Source organism: Sciurus vulgaris (genome assembly GCF_902686455.1).
Source record: "Sciurus vulgaris genome assembly, chromosome: 12".
In the NCBI taxonomy this organism is placed as follows: domain Eukaryota; kingdom Metazoa; phylum Chordata; class Mammalia; order Rodentia; family Sciuridae; genus Sciurus; species Sciurus vulgaris.
This window is the reverse complement of record NC_136473.1, coordinates 89,866,724-89,887,555: the sequence shown is the minus strand read 5'-3', so window position 1 is coordinate 89,887,555 and position 20,832 is coordinate 89,866,724. Positions and strand designations below refer to the sequence as shown.

The following is a 20,832-nucleotide window of genomic DNA, read 5'->3' as shown; positions in this document are numbered from 1 at the left end:
TTTACTTCTACAGACATGAAAAACTGATTAGATAAAACACATGATTCTGGCCATGTTAGTAGTTTCCCAGGGCAGGGTTCCAAATAGGAGATATTGCACACAGAGAATGCTCCAAAAATATGAAGAGGGTTTCCCTTGCATTCACCAAATACTGTTCTGCACATGCCCATGAGGAAACTTTTGAGATCTGGGCAATAGCCATTGGAAAAGAAAGCAGACAGAACAATCACTGTAGCTTATATTTGAATGAAAGTAGTTCTTGTTCCCGACAACCACAGACAGTACAAAATGGTAAAGCCACTTTGGAAAATAATATAGGATTTATTTTTTTTTTCTCAGAACATTGAATATACTATCACCCTATCTCCTAACTCCCTTTGTTGGTGATGATAAGTTAGTGAGATAATTCGTCCTCTGAAGGAAATCTACTCTGTGTGGCTTCTTTAAACATTTTGTTAAATTTGTCTCCTGTACTTAGATATGCACTTCTTTTTTATACATCCCACTTGGGGTTTGTTAGAATGAATCTATGAACTGTTGCTTTTCAACATTTCTGAAAGATTTGGCTCTTACCTCTTTAGATATTCCTTGGAATTTTTTCCTGTGCAAATTCCTCGAGTTTCAAGCAAATGTGAGAGTATTACAGAGAAGATTTGCTGAATAAGCACCTGGGAGCATTACCAATCTAGCATCAATTTAAATTAAATTTTCAGTTTGAGATTTTTAACGTCCAGATGTTGTTCTTACTGTATATACAGTTTTGAAACATTTTCTTTGCAAATGCCAGATATGGCTTAAGACTTGGAGTGGAAGAAGAGCGAGAATGGGTAGTATTTTATTTCTAGTTTACTGTTGCATTGAGTTCCTCTTTATGAGGAAAGGAACTCTGATTAGATTCCCCTACATTGAGCAGGTTTGGAGCTCAGTTTCCTATTCTAGGAGATTAGTGAAATGTGAAAAAAAAAAGATGAGATTTAATTGGTTTCTAAGTGACTTCTGTGGTTAGTGGATTAGTGTCATTCTCTCTTCGAGTTCCTTTCTTCGCTCGTTTTTTGTTCATACATTCTTTATTTCTTGTAGCTAACTCAGAGATGCCTTTAAAATTTTTTTATACTTAATTCATAAATTTTCTTTTTTCCCCCTTTGGAAATGTTCCAATAACTTGGTAAGTCTGTCATGTTAACACATCAGAAACAGAATTATAGACAGTTTTTAAAGGTCATAATTTGTTAATGTTAACTTGTGTTAACTTGCTGTTCCTTAAACCTTTTTCAACATGTACATAGAAATACAGTTGTTATAATTCCTGAAAGGAAGTCAATTCATAGAAGGTGAGGTTTTTTTTTTTTTTTCCTTTCCCCATTTGTTTGTTTTGTTTTGTTTGTACTGGGATTTGAACTCAGAGGTGCTTTACCACTAAGCCCTCTTCACAGTCCCCGGCCCTGTTTATTTTTAATTTTGAGACAAGTTTTTTTTTTTTAAGTTCCTGAGATTGGTCTCAAAACTTGCTGTTTCCCTGACTCAGGCTCCCCAGCCACAGGGATTGTAGGCCTCTGTGCCCAGCTGAACACTTAGAAAGATTAAGTCACAAAGTTTCATTTAAATAATTTTTTCATACTGTTTTTTTCAGTTTATCCATTATTTGATCTTATATTAATTATTGAGCAGTATGGAAGTTGGTATGAATGTCATCTCTGAGTTACTGGCTCTGCCTTCAAGAAACCTGAAGTCTGGTAGGGAGATGGCAAATTATGTAAATTACTATATGAAAAAACAAAGACTTTTTAAATTGTAGAAAATTGAATGTTTGGAATAAAAAAGATAAATTCATAGCAAAGTAAATATGGCTTAAATTTAAGATCAAATAAATGCTTAAATATACCTCTAAAGATATATATTTAATGTTTGGTAGTCTAGGAAACCAAAATTATTTCATTCTTGTTTAAATATTGGTTGCCATCTTATAATTTGATAACTATAATATTTTTTATTGATAGAGCATAACTTACTGTACAAGGAGAGGCATAGAAATAAAATACTATTGTGCTATTTTAAGACTGAAGTTTGATTAGAACTTGATAGGTTTACTTTGTGCCCTATTCTCTATAACACCTTCAGTTTTCTTTCATCTGATCATTGCTGTCAATCACCGATGTTTCAGAGAATGGAGTTGTAATAGAACCAAATATATTGATAATTGACAGTGATCTAATGTAGCTAAACTAATAATGTTGTCACAGATAGCACTTTGATTATACCTTGACTTAATTATTTAGATAGAACATTATGTACTTATGCTAAAATGTACATTTATTTTTCATGATTTAATTTCTCTGAAACTAAATTATATCTTATAGTCGATGGCATCTTAAGAGTTGCTTGGGCTAGGTGGCAGTACTGACACAGTTTTCATGGTTTTGAAAATACTCTAATTACATATTTCTGGCAAAAGATTTATATCTAGAATGTGTAAGCAACTCCTACAGATCAATTTAAAAAAGAGTCCCATTTAAAATATGCAGAAACAAAGGAAGGTATACAAATGGCCACCCATCAGAAAGTCTAAACTTTAGGCTGAAAAATTAGAGTTCATACATTTTTTGTGGAAATATAAAATGTACAACTACTTTGGAAAACTTTCTGGCGGTGCCTTTTAAAGTTAAATATGACCCATCCAGTATTTTCACTGGAAGGAGTAAGAAAAATGAAAGCATATATTTACACAAGCATTTATATAAGAATGTTTATATTAGCTTTATTTGCAGTAACTCACATTTTGGAACCAGCGTGGTGTAGACTGAATGTTTATGTATTCCCTTTCCTCCTAATTTTGTATGTTAAAACCTGATTACCAGTTTGGTGGGATTATGAGGCAGGGATTTTGGAAGGTTATTAGATCATGCAAACTGTACCCTTATTAACAGGATTAGTATACTTAGAAAATAGTACTCAGAGAGCTCCATTGTCCCTTTTGAGATGAAGATGCAGAGAAAAAAAAAGACTGACTGAATTGTTAAGCAGGTCCTTACTAAACTACAATTGTGCCAGGATCTTGATCTTGAACTTCCAAGCCTCTAGATCTATGAGAAATAAATTTCTGTAGTTGATCAACCATTCAGTCTATGGAATTTTGGTTGTAGCATTCCAAATGGACCAAGACACTTGAGTATTGTCCACCCACAGAAGAATGAATAAACAAATCATGGTATAATTCATACAATAGAATTCTCAGCAGTAAAAGAATGATAAGCTCTATAGGAGGAATGACTGTTATAAACATTAAATTGAAAGAAGCCAGGTACAAAGGATTACATTCTGTATGATCTGTATATATGAATTCCCAGGACTGGCAAAACCTAGTGTATGGTGGTGGAAAGCAGACTGTCTTTGCTTGTTTAAGGAAGTGTGATGATTGACTGACAGGTGCCTAAGAATACTTAATGAATCGATGAATAATTCTTTATCTAGATTGGAATGGATATATATTTGTTGAAACTAATTTGTGTATTTCATTGTATGTAAATTTTGTGCCAATAAAAATATTGTATGTGCAGAATTACACTGAAATGAAGACATGGGGCATAAAGTTGAAATTTGGGAATTGTTCTTTGTTGGAGGAATGACCCCAGTCTCCTCTATTTTCTTATAAAATAACCACCAGATGCTTTATGGAACCTAAGAAAGGTTGATCCTGAGAAACAAGTGAAAGAATTTCCTATCAAAATATCAAGGAGTGCAGTTCAAATTCAGAGATTCATCTGATTCTTAGAGGGATAATGGCACTGATTTATGTAGCATAACATTGAAGTATTATCATAAATAAACTGGCAGGTCCCCCCCCCCCCCCCCCCCGTAGAGGTGCAAAATAAACTCATAGTCATTGGTATCATTGGTATCTTAGATTTCATGAATTACAGTAGGGTAAGTGGAATTCATATTGATCACTTATGGTATACTAATCATATAATAGGTTTAGAAGAGGTCATAAAGCCTATACTTAGGTTATCTTCTGAGAAAAAGTGAATTTATTATTTTAATGCAGATAGATTGCTTGGTTTACAAAAGACTTTTCGTAGTACTGAATCAAATTCCAGAAGAATTCACCTCATACTAAAAATAAGACTGAAAAGCATTTTGAAATAAACTTGTTTTCTACTGCTAACATTAGAAGGCTACTCTAAGAAAATACCTTGATTAAATCAGAAATTAAAATACCAGAGCATATAAAAAAATTCAAGTGCTCTGATTAATTTTAAAACTATAAGAAACTGAGCTTTCATAAAACTTAGAGCAACCAATATGTAAACTTCCAGATGCTGTATTCTTATTTCTTAGGCATCAGAAGTTGATTAATGTGTTTAATAGACTTTTTTATTAGTTGGCTATTATAATAGATCATTCATTTGTATATTTTTAATTCATTCATTATCAAAATTTATAAGTGATTTTATACTCGTAAGTGATTTTGTAGTTTCACACCATATTTCAGAAGCCATAGACGAGAAATTTACAGTATTACTATATTTAGAAATTTAAACAGTTTTAATCTCATCTAGGCATAGACATGATTGAGAAAAGTTAAAGGAAAAGCATCTTTCTCTTAGAAGATCACTTTGTTCTATGTATCTGGAACAGAAGTGTAAAAGGGCAACTTTTTATATTTTATAATTTATATGACAAAGTATTACACATTGTTCACTTAAAGTTGTTTGTTGTGTTTGTTAGAATTCAGTTTCCAACAATGCATGAAATATTAGTTTATGAAATAATGTTTCATTATTCCAGGCATTGGTATTGTATTTGATGTTTTCTTGGTGAGCTTGATTAATAAATAAAATAACTAAAATCTATACTGAGCAAATGCTTATCTGGGGGAAATTTTGAAATGATATGGACATGTTAACTTTTTCATCAGATACGAAATGGATGTGCGAACAGTCAGTTTAGACACAAAATTACTATAACTATTATCAACATGTACTGACATTTTTCATGACTACAAAATTAATATGATGAATCTAGTACGTGGTATTGAAAGTTTTCAAGGGACTATCAAAAGCAGTATCTCATGCATCCTCTTTGCCCTCTTACCCTTTCATCTCTCCTAAAATTTAGAAGCAAAATGATATTTGTTGTAGTGATATTGTATTATCCCCATTGAATTGGAGAGACTACATTTTGAGTAATAAATTAAACCAATTTTAGAAAATAAGAGTTTTAAAATGCTCTTAAACTAGCCAATTTTGGAGCTGGCAGCAGCTTTCTAGAATGTTAGATTATTTTTGAAAATATCTATTGGGGGTACAATGGACAGATAGTAAGATAATATTAGTGGTAGTAAGTGGACTTTTGGTATGCACTGATTTTTCTACTCTAAAATCTTCAAAGCAATTCTGAAGTTCGATGGTAATTTCCTAATTTTGCAGAAGCATAAAATGTGAAAAGGGTATTTGTGAAGTACCAGGATAGGCTAAGTTGCACAGTGAAGAAGAGTGTCTAACCAACCCCAGCAGTCATCGTTCTCTTAGGTGATCTTTTGAATTTTAATAAAGCTTCCCTTTATCACAAAGTTGTCTTATAATGGCATTTGCGAAACCAAGGATCAGTGTGGAAAATGCTAAATGCTCATTAAGTAAATATGAAGTGTTTTTACACACACAAAAATTGTGCCCTATATGTATTTGAGTTCTGTTTGGTTTATAAGGAAAGATCCATACTCTCCAGGCATTATGTTTTGTACATACAGGGCTGGTTTATTTAAAAATGAGCATTTTTAGTTTAAAACATTGATGTTTAAAAATTTTTTACAATAATGTTTTCCAAGTATTACCAACATCAAATTCATTTGACTTTTTCTCACCTTTTTTCTAAGATTTGTTCCATCAGATGAAAAGAAAAAACAAGGATGTCAACGAGAAAATGAAACACTAATACAGAGAAGAAAAGATCAGATGCAGCCAGGGGGCACTGCAATTAGTGTCACAGTACCTTATAGAGTTGTAGACCAGCCCCTTAAACTTATGCCTCAAGATTGGTAAGATAGTCTGTTTTTTTATATTCATTAATTTTTGTGTGTGTGTATTGTTGATTTTTAAAAGTTGAACACGTATCAGGTTTCATTACGGGTTTTGAATAAAGATCTGTTGATGTATTCAGATCTAATTTGGTCAACAGTAATTGTAGCATTCTTAGAATACATAAACAAACTTACACTTTGAATAGGTAAACTTTATTTATAAAAAGAACCATACTAACTTCTGAAAACGTAGAGTACAAAATATTCTGCTTGTTCATTTTTTCTGGATCAGCTTTTAAGGATAGTCCGAATAGACTTAAGGTCCTCTATTTTAAAATCTTGATTTGGAGAACTCACTTTTTTCTGGTAAGACATAGCTGATAGCATAGTGAGGACATAATTTACTGAAAGATATAACATGGTCAGTTCTTTTTATCATTATATAGTTATTTTGTTGTGTTAAAATGTCCTTTAACAAAATATTAAGCTATTTGTAATTTAGAAAAACTATAAAATCATATATATGAATTGTCATAAATTTTCATTAAACTGGAGTAAAAATTCAAAGCCCTAGAGTTTCATTGTGATAACAGAGAACATAATACATGGTACATTATATGAAATTTACCTTTGAAATTATTGTTAGTTTCCTTTATTAGGAATTCATGCCCTTGAGAATATTAGTATATTAAAAATTTATGAAAGAATAAAGGATTTTTAATTATAATTCTTTCCAGTACATAACATAATTTGAGTAACATATAAAGTGAACAAGATGAGAATTTCAGATACTAAGCTTAAAACTAAGTAGGAGAGTTAAAACTATTTGTATTATATTTATAGGATATCATTATATGGAAAATAATACTGAGTGTGCACAGGTGTTGTCACAGTGCTATAAAATATTGCTGATATGTATTAGAGTCTTATCATTGGTGTCATAGGCAGAATTAGTATTTTCCTTGTCTTCTTTTAATTATCCTTTTGAAAATTCTTGGAGACAGGGTAGCTTTATATTGTATTGCTTTCCTGCTAATTGTGAGAGACCCAATAGGATCTAGGTGACCCCTGTCCAGAAAATTCCCTTTAGTTTGGTTGGTTCCTATTACATGAGACAAATTAAATTGTAAAATTTAGGGATTATTTAATAATGTGTTGCTTTATTAAAGATGGTTTTGACACTTAGTGGTATGTATCCCTGAAAGTGGAAATTTATTTTAGATTGAATTTTAGCCTCAGACATCTTGTACAGAGTAAGAATTTTAAGGTTGTGGTTTTTTCACAGCAACTTTGATAGTTGCTGTAGATTTTTTAAATTGAATAACAGGTAACCCTAGTTTAATATTTGGTTGAATATGTAGATTGTCATCTAAAGCAGTGATTTTGAAAGTGTAATCTGCATTTCTAAGATTGTTTCAGGGAGCTGCAGAGTCATACTGTTTCTATAATAATCCTGAGTGACTGTTCTAATGGTTTATCAGTCCTCAAATGGAAGCAAATATCATACCCATTGCCCAAATTAATGATTCATTCTACTCCTTCATTCTCTCCCTTCCTCTCTCATCTTCTCTCTTTCTTTCTTTGCCTTCTGTGGGCTTTTCTCTAATACCCGTACAACTTCTGTTTCTTCATCTGTAAAATGGGGGTACCTGATATTCACCTCACCAAACAGGTTTGGAGATTAAATGGATTAACATGAGTAATGTGTAAAGTGCTTAAAACAGCACTGTCCCATAGTAACTGTCACTAAGGTTAAGCATTATTGTTGGTGGTTTTTGTTCCCACCTTTTTAGCTGTACACTTACGTTTATGGCAGTACTTACAATTTCTCCATTTAATTAAATATTGTCCAAAATAATGAGGTATGAGGGCTTAGAAAGAGATTTGTTCTTCCCTTGAAAACTGGTTTGCATGGTTGGAAATGGTTTTGTTTTTTTAAAAAGTTGACATTTAGAGGAAATGAAATGGTTATAAAATGAGGAAAAATTACAAAAGTCAAGGTGGTTTCTGTTCTCAGATTTCTGCTCACATATTGGAAGAACTAAAAAATAAGGATGTCAAAAATGGCAAGTTAATGTCATGTTTTAAAGTAAAATATATTAAGATGTATTTGAATACTAAATTACTTCCTTTTAGAAGCATTTTTTTCAGTTAATAGATCAACTGGTATTCCCTATTGCCATGAAAAAGTGGACCCCTATTCCATTTAATATAAGTGAAAAGCAAAAACTGAAAAGATGACATAAAACTGTTGGGTGTGTAATTGTTTGAAAGACTTAGGTGCATGGAATGGAAGTACAGTAAATAACTTGTTCTAGTTGTAATTCAGATTGAAAAGTAACATATTTACTATATTTGTATCACCAAGAAGATTGATAGGAGATTATATCACGTGGATAATTGTGAAACTCTTTCCTTAGGGATTTACAGTAACTAAGGTCAAATTTGAGATATTCTTCCTATGCACCCCCATCCCCTTTCTACTTGTAGGGACCGGGTTGTAGCAGTTTTTGTGCAAGGTCCTGCTTGGCAGTTCAAAGGTTGGCCATGGCTTTTGCCTGATGGATCACCAGTTGACATATTTGCCAAAAGTAAGGTTCTCTGTATATTTACTGCTTATCCAATGTAGAAATGTTCTTTATTGAACAGAGCTATATATGGCTCTGCATATATAATGTGTATATTAATGGATTGCTATTAAGTAGCATAGTGTTAACTTAAGCACTTGTGAAATATTTTTCAAACTTTGTTACACATTATTATTTTCTGTGAAGTTATATCTAAAAGTGAATGTTATCTATCCTACAACATTAGTAATTATTTTGGGGGCCACTTAAAATCATTAATAATTATTATTCATCCATGTTTTGATTAAAATTGATAACTAGTTTATAAATAAGTTGGCTTTTGCTGATCAGAACTGTATATCAGTAACTTAAAATGCCTGTGACATTTTTCATCTATTCCCATCATCTTGAATGATTGTAATAAGATTGGCTTTAAGATTGACTTTTTCTCTTCATTGAGATCTCACCTTGCGCTCTGTCTTTACAGAATTTTCCTCTGATCATTATCCTCTTTGAAATTGCTGTCATCTCCTCTGAGTTGCTCTCTTAAGCTTTTTTATTTTCTTGAGAGCACTTAAAGTTGCTTAACATCATCTAATTTTTTTATCTTTATTGTAAGTCTCCCCTGGCCAGAATGGAAGTCTTATGACAGGAGAGTCCTTTCTGCTTTATTCTCTTTTGTACTCTAACACAGAAGAATGCCTGGTACAGGGAAGTGTTCAGTTAATATCCACTGAATGGACCCTTACTCTTGACCTCACCCTTTCTCTCTTTTTAAAGTATTGTTTTCACTAACTCGCTTTCTGTTCTGTTCTAATCCATTGTATTTTGACTCTTTCTCACTAAAAACTGTTCTCACCAAAGTCACCAGTGACCTAGGTATTGGATAGTTTTGACCTCCTATCAGAATTTGGCTTGTTAACTTATTTCTTCCTTTTTAAAATATTCTTTTTTAAGAACTTGCTATACTTTATCTCAGTGTTCTCTTGGCACTTTTTCTCTGACTCACAACTGTCCATTTATGTTCTTATTTCTCTTTTTCTTTAATTCTGAATAGCCTCTTACAGAGGTCTTGCAGCTACCATCTGTATCTCTTTATTCTGAAAGTTATGTCTCTGGCGTGATATTCTAGGCATACACAGCACACTAACTGTGAGGTAACTCCTTGATGATGTTGCACTGGTACATCCAACTTAGCCTTTTCCAAAAGGAATTGTCTTACTCTCTTCCTCATTTCCAAACTATTTCTGGTCCTCAAATTTCTTTTTTAGTAAGTTACTTAAACTACAAACTTAGAAGTGTATTATCTCTTAGCTTTTTGTTAGTCTCATAAAATATTTTATGTTTGAGGGTCTGTATACATTTGTTGATCAAAAACTTTCAATGATGATTTCTTTGAATTCTTACAAATTATTGGAAAAATTAGTCTTCTGTGTTCTGTTGTCCCTTTGTCATTTGCCGTGCTATCGATGTATCTAAATATTATTAAAAAAAAACCTTTTCCATTTTTCTACCAAAAATGTTGATAAGATTCATGGATTTTGCAAAAATGAGCAATCCTGAGTCATATAAAGTATTTTGCTGTAATATTTATTGTGTCACCATATTACTGGTTTCTTTTGTTTTTACTTGGAGGATCTTAAAAACTTAATTATGTTTTGCTGAATAAGAAAGTTGTTTTATGGTACTATAGGTGTAAGTGCTCAAAACACCATTTCTTCATGCAAATAGGATATTTTGTCTGATGAGAAACTCTTACAATGTTTTCTTTACTAGTGACTTAAACTTTTTTGACTTTAATATACAGCTTTAATTTAAGAAGTTTTCTATCCTGGTGGAAAAATAAACAGCAATAAAAATTAAAACTATTGAAATTACTGAAGGAGAATATAGATAGATCTTCATGGCTTGAGATGTCATTTTTTAAAAAGTAACTATTTTTAATATGTATTTTAAAGAATGATACGAAGCAAATCAGTAAGCAAATTAGGAAAGTAAAACATGGAAGGAAAATAGAAAGTAGTGAAATAGTAGAATTATATTTAATTCATAATATAAAAATGTTTAAATAGGCAATTTTTAAAAAATGGATTTTCCAAACTTCATGTAAGTCTTTTTTGTGAATTGGTTTAATTAAATTCAGAATGAGTAATTTGTGTCGGAGGAAGAGATTTCCATTTCTAAAAGAAAGTAATTTAGAAATAACACCTACACACACACCCTCACTTAAATTATTCATTTTAAATTTCCATCAAGAATTGAATTTTGATTAGTTGTTAATATTAAAAGCCAGTATGCCAGCAAGCAATGCAGAACAAGCAATTTATAAAGGTGCTACCAGAAAACTTACAGTCATTTGTAATGAAATCCGTGACACTAGGTGATGATTGTGATAGTGAAAATCATATAGTAGTAAGAAAACTAAATAATTGGAGGGAAAAAATATCTAAAACGTTTTACGTATGTGCACGCAAAAATCTCCATTAATGATAAACTGATTGTAAATATGATAATAAACTACCTGGGATGATTCAGCTAGTTGTCAGGGGGAGAGAAAGATTGTAAGTTTATTATCTACCCCAGACCCTTACTTAATGCCTAGAATAGTGCAGAATATATAGTAAGCCCTTACTAAATGCTAGATAATCTTTACTTATAAATATCTTTCTCCCCCTTTTCATCATTTTTTGCTAAGTCCTTTCTGATTTCTTTCTTTTTTTAATTTTTATTTGTTCTTTTTAGTTATACAAGACAATACCATGTATTTTGACATATTACACATACATGGAGTATAACTTCTCATTCTTGTGGTTCTACATGATGCGGAGTTACACTGGTCGTGTTCATATTTGGACATAGGAAAGTAACTGTATGATTCATTCTACTGTCTTTCTTATTCCCATCCCCCCTCCCTGATTTCTTGAATCATCCTCTTGTCATCCATGTATCTTCTATCCATTTGAAGAAATCTATCTCTTTATCCTCTACATTACTAAATTGTAGTAGATTCTGTTAAGTGCTTTGTGGTGACTCTCCCTATCTTTTAAATAATTAAAAGTCCAAACTCTTTAATATGGCTTACAAGCCCAGAATTGTTCTTAACTTGTATGGTCTTATCCCTTTTCCTTTTCCTGTATTACTTTGCATGATGTAATTCTTTCAAATTTAGTGATTTCCTAGACTAAGCCATTTTCTCTTTGAGTATTCTTTCGCTAACTGGGTAACTTTTGTTCTCTGCTTGTTTATTTCTTTTTACTTGACCTTTAGGTATTAGGTTAGATAGACATTACTGCCTGTACAAGCGTTTTCTGAATTCATGAACTAGGTAAGGTACTCTTCTTGTGTCTCTGAGACGCTCAGGTACCCTGATTATGCTGTATTTGTTGAATAGTCTTTTTCTTGTTTATTCTTCACTGAGTCATATGCATTTTATCATACCTTATTCTTCATTTCAGTTTCCAGTGACTGTCATATATAAACCCTCACTAAATATTTGTTGAACTGAGCATTTTTGATGACACTGCAGTGTTTAACATATATTTAAAAAATCACTTTAACAAATAAAACTTTTTTTTTTTTTTAAATCACTTTGTTTATAATGTAACTTCAGTTGCTGGCAAAAAGGGTTTTTTTTTTTTTTAGTGTTCTGGTTCATGTCTGTGGTGGATATATATTTTTATACTTCTGTAAAATGTTTTCATAATACTGATTATAGTTTGAGTAAAAAGTAGTATTTTTTTTTTCTCCCTGCTTCCCATGTAGTTAAAGCCTTCCATCTCAAGTATGATGAAGTTCGTCTAGATCCAAATGTTCAAAAATGGGATGTAACAGTATTAGAACTCAGTTATCACAAACGTCATTTGGATAGACCAGTTTTCTTACGGTTCTGGGAAACATTGGATAGGTAATTCTGATCCTAAAATATACTTACCTGTACTTCATTGTAGTAATTTTCTTGTCTCCTTGATTAAATTCTAAGTTTCTTAAATTGTCAACCATATTTCTTCATTCCTTTCTTTGAGCATTGTGTAATTTGATGTTGATCTGTAATAGATAAGTAACAAATATGTTTGATATATTGACTTTAGAAATAGATGAAAAAGCAGGACATATAGTGGTGTTTGCCTGTGATCTCAGGGATTGTGGAGACTGAGGCAGGAAGATTGCAAGTTCAGAGCCAGTCTCAGCAACTTAATGAGGCCATAAACAACATAGTGAGTCTCTGTCTCAAGATTAAAAAAAATCAAAAGGGTTGGGGAACTAGCTGAGTGGTAAAACTCCCTTGGGTTCCATTCTCAGTACCAGAAACAAAGTACCCCCCCAAAAAAGGAAAGAGTTGAAGAAAAGGTTTATTGTCTGTCTTTTAGAAGGAATAGTAAACTCTGAGTCAAGAGTTAGGTTTGTATTTTGTGATTTAGCTTCAGTGAGCTATGTGACCTTTCTAAGCCTGATTTTTTTTTTTTTTTTAATCTATCCAAGAGGTGTGGATTAAGTGATATCAGTGTTTTACATGAACCAAAAGGCCTCTAAATCTGGGCTGTTTGGGTTATGGGAACTCATGAAAAGAGTGAGTTTTTAAATTTATTTTAATTAGTATAATTAGAGTTTCGAAGTCCTTTTATTTAGTAATGCCTTTGTAATGGGCAAATTTAAGAAGAGCATGTGATCATAATACCATTAATCTATTCTTCTCTTGAGATGATCCTTAAAATCTATAGCTTTCTTGGTTTAAGTCTGGAGTTTTAAGGTTTTCTCAAAGTCAGGTGATTGAGGTAACATGATATGGTTATAACTGATAATATGTTAAAAAGAAACATTTACTTTTCCTAGCTCGATTCTTAGGTTATAGAATTTAATTTTAAAAAGTTTCTTGCTTAATTCAAAAATGGTTATATTTCAAAAGTTGTAGTATCAAGTTGCTAGTCTTTTAGAAAACAAAACATCTTGTTCCACTGTTGATGTTAAGTTTTAAGAAATGTCATCTTGGGGTCTGGGAATATAGCTTAGTTGGTAGAGTGCAAGCAGAAGGCCCTGGGTTCAATCCCCAGCACCACCAAAATAAAAAGAAAGAAAGAAATGTCCACTTATTTTTATGTGTAATACTCTAAAAAATTCAAAAATTCATGTAATCATTATAACCTGTTGTAAAATTGTTTTTCAGGTACATGGTAAAGCATAAATCCCACTTGAGATTCTGACTTACTTGGTTCCTCCATCTCTAAAAAGCTGGATTAAGAAGCATGGATATACCTTTATCTAAAGACTGAGACTCAAGCTTTATGAATTTATCAAGAACTTATAAATGAAGAAGGTCACAGATCAATCTTTTATAAGACCTTATTTGATGCTTTTGCTTCAAAAGGATGATGCCTGTCATCCATATAAGCAAACTTTTTGGCTTATAACTATTTTTTTAATATTAGCCTTCTAGTCTGTAATGGAAATTGTATATTTTGATAGAAGTTTTTTCTCTATTGGTTAAATTAGCATTACTTAAAATTTGTTTCTTTAGAAATAAATACAGGTTATAAATGTGTGTATATTTAGAGGTTATAAGGCTGTATAAGCCATCTTGCTTCTGATTTTTCATTGCTCTATAATTCCTTTTACTGAAAATACTGTGTTATGAGTGGTATTAAATTTTAGACTCTGGAACTTCAAAAACCAAGCAAAGGGATGTGACTTTTGAATGAATCAAAATTGCAACCTGTATGTATGCTATGTCTACACGTATTCTTTATTTAAAAAGAAATAATGAAAAAATCAACAACAGTTCTTCAGCTTTGGTTGACTGTTCAGCCTTTTCAAGACTTCTTATAAATGAATACATTTAATGAATGTACATTCTTCTCACTTGATTTTAAATCTTAGAATGATATATTTCTATCTGCAATACCTTTCCTCTTGCAAAATCTCAAAACAGATTAAAAACATGATAGGCTATATAGTAGCTTATTTTGGAAACTAGGGTATGATTTGGGGGAAAGAATATATATCAGCATCATTGCAGTATAACTTTAACTTCTTGTTTTATATGGTATAGGATTTTGAGTCTTCTATGTCAATTTTGGACTTCTAATCTTCCATTATCCCCAACTATTGATAAACTTCCGGACACCAAAGATCATTTGCTTAAGTGTCTGAACAAAAACAAGATAAAAAAACACTGGTATTTTTGTGTGTATTCAATATGGTATAAAATGTAAAACCTATATTTTAACTTAGTAAAATATTTTACTATTTCTCTACTTTAGACAGAGTGTTGCATTCAAGGTCCTGGAGTCTTGATTTTTACCTTTTACTTCCTAAAAACTCCTGGGAACTTTAATTCTCCTAAATTGTTTTTGCCATTAGAATTGTTGCTGACCATTGTCTTATGTCATTTTTTTTTTTTAATTTTTCACAGTGATTCTCTCTTAGGTTAACTTTTTTTTTTCTTTTTATAAACAGCTAGCCTTTTCTTATCAATCTGATATTACCTAGTTATTTTTTGGAATTTAAAGCTGTCTATAAAATGAGAAGCAATTATTATTTATGTTTTAAGTAATCACAAAAGTCCTTACCAATGATAAAAATAAAAGATATTTATTCAGAGGGAATTCACAAGGCACTCCAAAAGAAAATCAGTCAGCATTTTAAATTATTATGTTTTAGTATATTTATAAGGTTTGAACAGATTCTGCCCTCATTTTATTTCCCCCTTCTCTGCATCTACTCTTTTTAAAGATAAAAGAAAACTCAATTTGTTCACATTAGAATTTCTCAGCATATGAATCTATTCTCAAAGTAAATTATGTATTGTGTAAACTTTGTCCATGATGAAATAGACAAGGACTAGAATCTGTAATATTTTTATGTAAGATTACTTATTAAGACTACTACAAATGGACATGGACTACCTTTCCATAAAGATTTTTGGTATTTATACTGATATATGAAATTTACTTGATACAGAGTGTGGTTAAAATTAACATCTACTTTGAACAAGGTTTATTTTTCTATTTTGAATTTTCCTTATGTATATTCAAAGGCTTCTGGAAATATTGTATGAAATTTTAGAAAAAGTACAGATATGCTATTCCATGTACTTAAAAATCAGAGTCTTAGTATGCACTTCAGTTTCTTTTTTTCTCTTTCACCATTTGTTCCCTTAATTAGGTCCATGTAATTTGTAATGATTAATTCTAAAAACCCCACAAAACAAAACTCTCAGTGAATTACTATTTATTCTCCCATGACTTAGTTCTACAGCAGCATCTAAGACAGTGCCTTGCACATAGTAGGCATTCAGTAAATATTTATATGCATGAATGAGTGATGTATTTTCATTGTAACTGGTTTGTTACAAAAAGTAGTTTGACTGTACTTGGTCTTGGAGTTTGGGAAATCAGAAGGTACAGGGAGGGAAGAGACCTGAGTAGATAATTTAATGGAAATGAAGAGCACATTAATAAACTTGACTTACCCATAAGTTACTGTTAACTGGAGATACTCTATAGTCTGTTCTGACTGTAAAGGAGGGCTTTGTTTCTTTATTCCTTGGATTTTTCTGAGTCAAGTAACAATAAGAAAGAAGCCTTTAGGTTTCAATCAGTAGATCTCAACACTGAACATTAGAATCACTTGGAGAGTTTTGAAAAGTATTTGTGGCTAAATGCCTATTCTCATTTAATTTATCTGGGATGAGATCTGGTCTCAGGATTTTTCAGAAGTTCTCCAGCTAATTTCAACATGTAGGAAGGAATGAGAATCACTGGTTTGTTATTTGAAAACAAAACCAGTATTAAATGTTGTTTTCCCACCTCATCCTCCTTTTCTAATGCGTGTGTGTTTTATGTGTGTGGATGTGTTTTATGTGAAGTCACCCTTTGCACTAGACCATCCCTACTGTTGTGGTATTGACCTATATTCCCAAATGACAAATTAAAATCTTATTTATTTAATATAGAAGGACTATTTTGCTGTTTAATATTTAAATGTTTAATATATTTTATTATTAACTAGTATTATAGCTTATGGTTTGTTTCCCATGTGTTCATTTCCTTTACTAACTCTGTTATTAGCAATAGCACAACAGCAGTCCATACAGGAATAATTCATGAGGAAAAATCTGAATTTTAAGGTAGAAAGAAGTATTAATTTCTTATCTGCCATGCAGAATGAGACAGATTGTTTATGAAAAGAGGCATACTTTTAAATTGGTCTGCACAAAAGAGTAAATTACTCAGAAATAAAATTCACTGTCTAATCAACATCAAAGGGAATATTTTTCCTAAATAAAAATTTTTCTGACTCCTAACAAAATTAAGGTGATGACAGTGTTCTTATTTGGAGGGTGGGAAGGGAATATGTGTTAAACTAATGTAGTATATAAAATTGAGATTTAACAGTATATTTTATAGTATTACAAATACAAAAATTTAAAACTGGTCAAAATTAATGACTTAGAAAGTGGCTTTGAGCTTAATGCTTTTTGTTTTAGTGCGTTCCTACCCCCCTGAAACTCCTCTAGTACATTCTAGGCAGGTGCTCACTTGAGCTTTACCTTCAGCCCTAAATTTTGTGTTTTCAAAGTGCTTGTTTAAATGTAGAATATAACTTGAGTTTATTTTCCAGAGAAGGTTTTTGTTAAAGCCTACACACATATATACACAAACATAATACATGCACATGTTTCTTAATAAAGAAATTTTTTGTCTGCTTAAAATTCATGTAGAATGTTAAGGAGAAATGATTTATAAAGTAGGAATTGTAGAAATATGTTCTGAACTAAAACTTGATGGCTCCTATTTTCCTTTAAAAATTAAAAATTGGTTATTACATTAATTTTAATATTACTAGACTGGATTTCCACTCTTCACTTAGGTTTGAGAATCATGTTGATTCTCATAGTAACTTTAAGACATAAAAGGGAGAAATAACTGAATTTGTCTTAAACTAAGATTTCAATGAGGAATTTTTGAAATGCCATGTCCTAAAGTTTCAGGCATATTTTGAAGATATTTCAAACATGTTTATGTTTGAATGTTTACTGAACCCAGTATTGGTTATATGTTCATATGTTGGCATAATAACTAAGAAAAAATTGAAAATGTATAATAGATGTCTAAAGAATTATATCTAGTAAATATATGATAGGTAATAATGCTTCCAGGTCATTGTGTTTGGGTCTCTGTATGTTATTTTAGATAGTGTTTGTAAGAATATCTTAAAACTTTTAAATATGTGCCATCTGCTGAAATGCAGTATGCATTTTTTATGAATAAAGCTAATGAAATGAAATAGTTTTATTGCCAAAATTTAAAAAGTGGGATAATAGTATTTCAAATTTAAGCAAATTATCTATCCCTTCAAGTATTTTGTTTGCCATTGAATTCCTTTTCTAGCCCCTTTAAAAATACTAAGAGCTACTTAACCTCCAAGTTTGATTATAGTACTTAGAAAGTTAATGCATTTCTTTATATGACAGTATCCCACTGCGATTGATTGCTTAACCACCAGTTGATGACTCTTTCTCAAGCAAAGTGATCTGTGAATACAGCTTAAGTAAATAAGACATTTGGTAGTACTTTATACTAAAAATCTGGGGAATATTTCCACCTTCCCCCTTACCTCCAAACAAAATAGAAATATTTTTTAACTTGAAAAATATATTTTAAAATACCTATTTTTTTCTTTCTTTTTTTCCCTCTAATACCAAGAAGACAGAAACATTGTGGGCTGAGATATTGTCTATACATGATGTGATTTATAGCATAATTTTTGTAAAGCATAACATTTGTTTCAGAAATAAATGTTAGTTTTAATTTTGAAAACAAATGAGTTAAATTTCATTTACAGTCTCTTCCCATTAACTAGGTAAATAATGTAGAGAATCATAGTTTTTCATGAAGATAGCAAGCTTCATATTCTACTCAACTTACAGTTTGGTTATGGCCACGTGTTCTGTTATTGCAGTAGTATTGAGTATATTTCATTACCTCTACAGCTTGTCCTGGTTTTGACATAATAAACATTAATAACATAATAAATTTCACAACAGATTTTTCTTCCATATAATCAAATTAACACATCATATTGGCAATGCCAATAATAATGTGAATCTTCTGCAACAGAATATCTTCAATGAAGACTTTAATGAACTGTTCAAACTTATTTTCATTCCATTAGTAAGTGTCCACTAAGTACCTATTTTATTATATTGTCCTGTTCCTTTATCAGCTCTTAAACGAGCAGCCACATAACTGAAGTAGAACATGAGCTGTAAATGCAGTTGAATTTCTCTTTTTTTTAAGTTTAGGCTCAAAGGTGCTAGTATATAAATAGCAGAACATTGCTAAATAAGCTTTTTTTCTCTCATGTCCTAAAACACTTTCCTTTTTTGTTCATGTAGTGATCAACTTTTATGCCAAGTGGAAGAAGCTCTCTGCTTTCTTAAATGATTATAAAACAGCCGTGGAGAAGGCTGTGTCTTTTGAGTCTGTCTTAATAATTATTTGTAGATCCTTTGGCACAGAATTTATAGTTTACAGTCCCCCCTCATCCAGAGAATGCTCACCTTTATCACATAACTAATATAAATAGGGCCAAGACTGTAATGAAACAGAAGACATCTGAGGGGTTCTGTTGCCATGTTTGGATATTTCATTGATTTATTCTTCATTTGCCAACAAATTTCAAGTAGGAACACACTGAGTGACATGTTTCACTGCGATAAAACATGGTAATGTTTTTAACAGAACTGGCTTCATGGAGTTTAGTGTTATACCAAACATGGCAGTGGTGCTTCTTTCTCTTTTTAAAATTGGCCAATAATGTAAACATTGGGTTTTTTTGGGAGGGGCTGGGTTTATTGGGGATTGAACTGAGGAGCACTCAACCATTGAGCCACATCCCCAGCCATATTTTGTATTTTATTTCAAGACAGGGTCTCGCCAAGTCGCTTAGTGCCTTGATTATTCTGAGCCTGGTTTTGAACTCGTGAGCCTTCTGCCTCAACCTCCCAAGCTGCTGTGATTACAGGCCTGCTTCCTGTAAACATTGTAATAGTTTGAAATTATCAAGTCAGTGTGTATAATGTTTGGGGGGAGATCAAGATAGCTTGCTCATGGCTCATTCAGTTAACAACTGAGCCTTACTAATGCTTATTTTAGTTTTGACTAAATGGTCAATGTATTTATATTCTTAGATGATGTATTTTTATTTTATGCTCCACTCAGTACAAAAACAAAATAGATTGCTCATTAAAGCTGTTAAAGGCTAAAGAAAATTGATAAAAATTTGAGAAGAAAAAAATTATGTGAGAACTCCAACTTAATGGAAAAATATGGTTGGTTGTATTTGAACTGTTGTGTTCTTAAGGGGTAGTCATGATTTAAGCAAAGCTTGACAAATCTCTGGTGTGGTTTTTCTCCAGCTGCTTGATTATAGATGTAGAGAATTGCAGTTGGATTTTTAACTTACGATGGAGGTAGAAGCAGGCCAGGGAGTTGAAGGTGATACGCAGTTTAAGGAATAAATCATGGAAAAGAAGTGATGGGTGTAGAAAGTGGCATTGTCCTGTGAACCTAAAGCTTCAGTGAAATAAGCCTGAAAGATGAGAAAAGGAGAGGGTTCAGGATGGGGTGTGTGAAGCCAAGATACTGGCTATGATCAACTGCAAAAAGAAAAGTCAAAATCTTATTTTTTAAAATAGTTTTAGTTGTAGATGGACACAATATTTTTTATGTGGTGCTGAGAATCGAACCTCACACATCCTAGGCAAGCACTCTTTAACACTCAGCCACAACCCCAGCCTGAAAAAGTCGAAATCTTGAAAATGACTGATAGAAAGAGGTGGTCTTTGAGATGAGGAGTGAAGGATCTTTGATTCTGGTTACGCGAGTATTGAAATAAACTGAGAATGATGAGACTAGGTGATAAGGAAGATGGCAACAAGGAGAATGTGGTAATTGGGTAACATGAACTTTAAAGGATGCATCCTAAAAAAGAAAAAAAAAAACTTGGGCTTTAAATATAGAGACCAGTGAGTGGATTTACATTTAGGTATTTTGAGATAATAAAATGTTAAAGATTAAGTCATTTCAATATCCCCCTCCAACAACCAAATTTGTTTAAATAAAAATCTTTTCCATTATGGCTCAGATTGAGGACTTTTACTGTATATGACTTTTTGACAAGTCTCGCATCTCCTATAGTCTTCTCCATTTTGCTTCCATGTGAAGCCGGTTTTTGTATTTGTTGCCAATT

At 31.8% G+C, this 20,832-nt stretch overlaps 1 protein-coding gene across 2 annotated transcripts in view; it reads left to right on the top strand.

The window, feature by feature from the left end:
- The window catches only part of CDC73 (cell division cycle 73), a 125,848-nt gene extending 105,421 nt beyond the window's left edge, over positions 1-20,427 (top strand). Inside the window, exons 14-17 of one of the 2 annotated variants that reach the window (XM_079107077.1) lie at positions 5,873-6,034; positions 8,507-8,607; positions 12,346-12,487; positions 13,745-20,427. In XM_079107077.1, the coding sequence (XP_078963203.1) occupies positions 5,873-6,034; positions 8,507-8,607; positions 12,346-12,487; positions 13,745-13,781 (442 nt within the window). In that variant the 3' untranslated portion in view covers positions 13,782-20,427. Of the gene's footprint in view, positions 1-5,872; positions 6,035-8,506; positions 8,608-12,345; positions 12,488-13,744 lie in introns of those variants that run through there. The other variant, XM_079107078.1, reaches the window with a different exon arrangement.
- Positions 20,428-20,832: the final 405 nt, after the last annotated feature.